At 41.0% G+C, this 3,509-nt stretch overlaps 2 protein-coding genes across 2 annotated transcripts; one reads left to right on the top strand and one right to left on the bottom strand.

Annotated features, from left to right (window-relative positions):
- The first annotated feature begins 433 nt into the window (after positions 1–433).
- LOC108969198 lies at positions 434–1,840 on the top strand. The gene has a single exon (XM_018933734.1). The coding sequence runs from the start codon at positions 434–436 to the stop codon at positions 1,838–1,840; it is 1,407 nt and encodes a 468-aa protein (XP_018789279.1).
- Positions 1,841–2,245: 405 nt separating this feature from the next.
- Positions 2,246–3,254, bottom strand: LOC108969207. Its single transcript, XM_018933744.1, has one exon. It carries the CDS (start codon positions 3,207–3,209, stop codon positions 2,577–2,579), a length of 633 nt encoding a protein of 210 aa, XP_018789289.1. The 5' UTR covers positions 3,210–3,254; the 3' UTR covers positions 2,246–2,576.
- Between the last annotated feature and the right edge of the window lie 255 nt (positions 3,255–3,509).

Below are 3,509 nucleotides of genomic sequence, written 5' to 3'. Positions count from 1 at the left end.
CAGAAAATTATTTGTAAGAATAATTTCACTTTTAAATATGCGCCTCAGCTGGCCCAAACGCAAACAGGTAGAACGATCGGCGACCCGGGACCGTTCAGTAGTTAGTTAGTGACCAGCAGTTGCGGTCATAAAGTGACAAGCCAGCAGTAAAGTGACATACATACACACATATTAGCATACACTCTGGACGCAGTGGCAAAAGTGACAAGCGAACATTTAAATTCAGTCCAATTTCGGCGGCGAACCGCAAAAGTAACAGTGGAAGGCAGTAGTAAGAAAACAGTTAGCCGCCTAACTGAAACAAATTGAAGTGTTAAAGAGTCTCGGAAAAGTTGAGCTGTGCTAAGTGCTCTTCAAACAAATTGGCACAAAAAAGTTTTCGAATAATTCGACAAAGTTTGCTGTGAACTTGAGAGTAGTCGAGTATTTAAGGATGTCGTTGAAGGATTTCATAACGCTGCTGTGCATTTTGTCGCTGGGCGAGGTGTACGCGGTGACGGTGAAAGTAGTAAATTTACATGATTCACAAGTTAAGACAACGGCCGGGTGTGATGTTGCCGTCCTAGTGAAGGATTTAMGTAATATTCACRAAAATAAATTATTAGAAAAAACTAAAGCGAACAGCACAGAATACATAAGCGAAGTGGCGCACACGATGCGGGTTTTAAGCACGGAGCTGAGCGRTAGTGAAACCAGCAATCTGACTGAGAGTGAACCGTCGTCCGTGCATGCACGCAAACTGCCCAATTTGGGCATAATGTCAAAGCGGCCGACAACGCTTTTCGCGCCCGAGTCGAAGCCTTTCAATATACTCAGTCAACTGCAACTGGATGAAGTACGCGATGCGCAAGAGCAGCTTCTACTCAATCCAGAAAAATTGAAGGCAGTGAAGAAATTGAAAAAGAAGAAAAAGAAGAAGAAGAAGAAGAAAAAGAAGAACAAGAAGAAACCGATCGGTGAGGACGCTACAATATTCTATACACAGCTTACTACAAAGCGACCCCATTATTATTACCCGATTACAACCACCAAGGTGCCGAAGAAGATCAAGTATATCGTACGCAAAAAGAGTGCGCTAAAAAAGAAAAAGAAGGAATATCTCAATCACTTGAAACATGTGCTRTACCCCTTCATCAAGTTTATCGCCTTCTTTACGGTACTCAATCCATTCACATTGAAAGTTTTCCTCTTTGCGCTCATTTCGCCAGTTGTCTTTGGGTTTATAGGTTTTATGGCGCTTAGCTTAATGATAAAACCRGGACTACATCTGCTTTTCGATGTGAAAAAGCGCGTGGACATCATCAAGCGAAAGAAATGGCGTGAGAAAAGGCGGCGCGAACGTTGGCTCCACGGCCGTCGGCCGATCACCATCCACAAGCACTACTATAAGAATGTGGTTGTGCCAAAACCACACAAACCGCACCCGCCACCGCACATATTGTCGCATCCTCCATCGCATATATTGTCACATCCACCGCCGCCAAGTTGGCCCGATTGGATGCGTTCGGATCAAATTAATTTCAAACCAAAACCGCAACTTCAAAGCCCAACGAAAGGGATCTTTCGGAATGAACATCACGAACGATTTAGACCGACAAACAGACGGTTTAATCCAATATTACCCGAGGTTGAAGACGAAATTGAGGATTGGCCGTATGGATCAACACCATTCGGTGGAAGACCACCGCCCAAAATTGAACACGAATCTATCCAGTTCAAACTCCCACGATCAAAGTGGCGACAACGAAATCACTTTGTTCCGTCACGTTATAAAAAGACACACGAAGGTTCACTTTCTCAAAGCGCGTCTGCAGATTTTGAGAATGCTCCCTTTTTGTAGGCTTTAAGTTATAAAGATAAACACTAGATTAGATAAAATAGTTAGGTATTTAAAATAAAAGACTGCTCAAATATAATAATTTTTCTCCTTACTATTTCAAATAAAAAATGTTACGGATGATCTTAAAGTTTTGTCAAGTTTCAAGTCATGGTTCTGTTTATTTTTTTGTCTGTCTTCATTGATTTCTTATTGATCACAACGATGGCAACAGGCCACGACTGCTAGACCACCAGTGCTTGTGGGTCTTGCTACATCTTCGCAGTTCGAAGGACAAGYTTTCACACAAGCGAATGGTGGGTCGATGGCATGGAGTTTTGTCTATCAGCATGATGCCATATAAAAGCCAATAAAACTTCCTAAGCACCAAGTCAAATATAAAGAGTGTGAACGTTTTAGAAAAGAATTGCAAAATGCCATCCTTAAAATATATTTGCATTCTTTTGTCATTAAACATTTCTCAATAAAAAACTGTGCCGCGTTGAAATAATAATGGAAATTTTACCCTGATCTTCCGATGAGTACATTAAGCGCTTGGAGCTTTAACTGATGAGATCCTTTGCTTAGTTCACACATCCGAATGAAGGCTCAATCAAAGAAGTGTTACATAGGCTCTTACTTAATCAATCGCTCCTTACAAAATGGTAATATTCTAATGTGGTTTGTACAATGTATAAATATATGTGCCACCCCGAATGGCAATGCAACCCGAAAGTAAGAAAACTTGACAAATATTGAGTTACGGATTCACCAGCGACTTGATTAACTCATCATCGGCCGAGATGTCCATATGATAGAAACGAGAACGCCGCATTAATCGCTCCTCTTCGTCCATGAGGCCATATACCTCCTCAATCGGCAGCGATACTTCGATCTCATTGGGTGTCAATAATTTACGCGCGTCCTTACGGAAATTATCAATAGTCTTACGCATGTCTTCATGGGCCAATATGAAGCTCTTTAGCGAGGCGATTTCRTTCTCTTTGGCGCTGCGTAAGTATTTCGTTTCGATTTTGTCGATATCAGCAATCAGACGAATGAAAAGAAAGTCGGCGTARCGCTTCTTCACCTCCAGCTGCGACAGTTCGTCGAACCATGTGAAGGAACGTGAATTCATGACAATGATGAAAGCCAGGAAAAGCACCTTGATGAGCACAATGATCATAATGAGTATGAGAGCGAAATGTTCCAGCTCATTGTAGCAGAAATCGAATAGATCCTTCCAGTAGATGAGATCGCGGCTGTTGTGCTTCAGTTCATAGTGCAGAAAGCCGATGAGCACCACCGTAAACACGGACATGAACCAAATGTACGGATAGTGTTCTTGAAAGAACAGGTGTAGTTTTTGGCAAAATTTTCGGACTGTCAGCATTTTTAGTTACTTTTTAAAGACAAAATTTATGCTATTTTTTCAAATAAGAAATGTTTTTTGAAATTTTGTGCTGAATTTTGACAAAACGTTTCTATTTTTATATTTCCTCTTTCGGATTTTGTACTCGTTTTTCGTGTTGAATTTTTTCATTCAGCTACTTACAGTTCGAATGTTTTCTGAAAGTTGTATGTAAAATAAAGGGTACTTCGGTATTGCCTCGCCAACTACCGAAAAAGTGTCTTTCTGAAAATCGACAGAGATTGTGATCTTAACTTCAGATACGAAGTGGCCATGCAGTTG

The sequence above is a fragment of the Bactrocera latifrons genome, unplaced genomic scaffold (assembly GCF_001853355.1).
Source record: "Bactrocera latifrons isolate USDA-ARS-PBARC rearing strain unplaced genomic scaffold, ASM185335v1 scaffold_243, whole genome shotgun sequence".
NCBI classification, from domain to species: domain Eukaryota; kingdom Metazoa; phylum Arthropoda; class Insecta; order Diptera; family Tephritidae; genus Bactrocera; species Bactrocera latifrons.
This window is presented reverse-complemented; position numbering and strand designations above follow the sequence as displayed.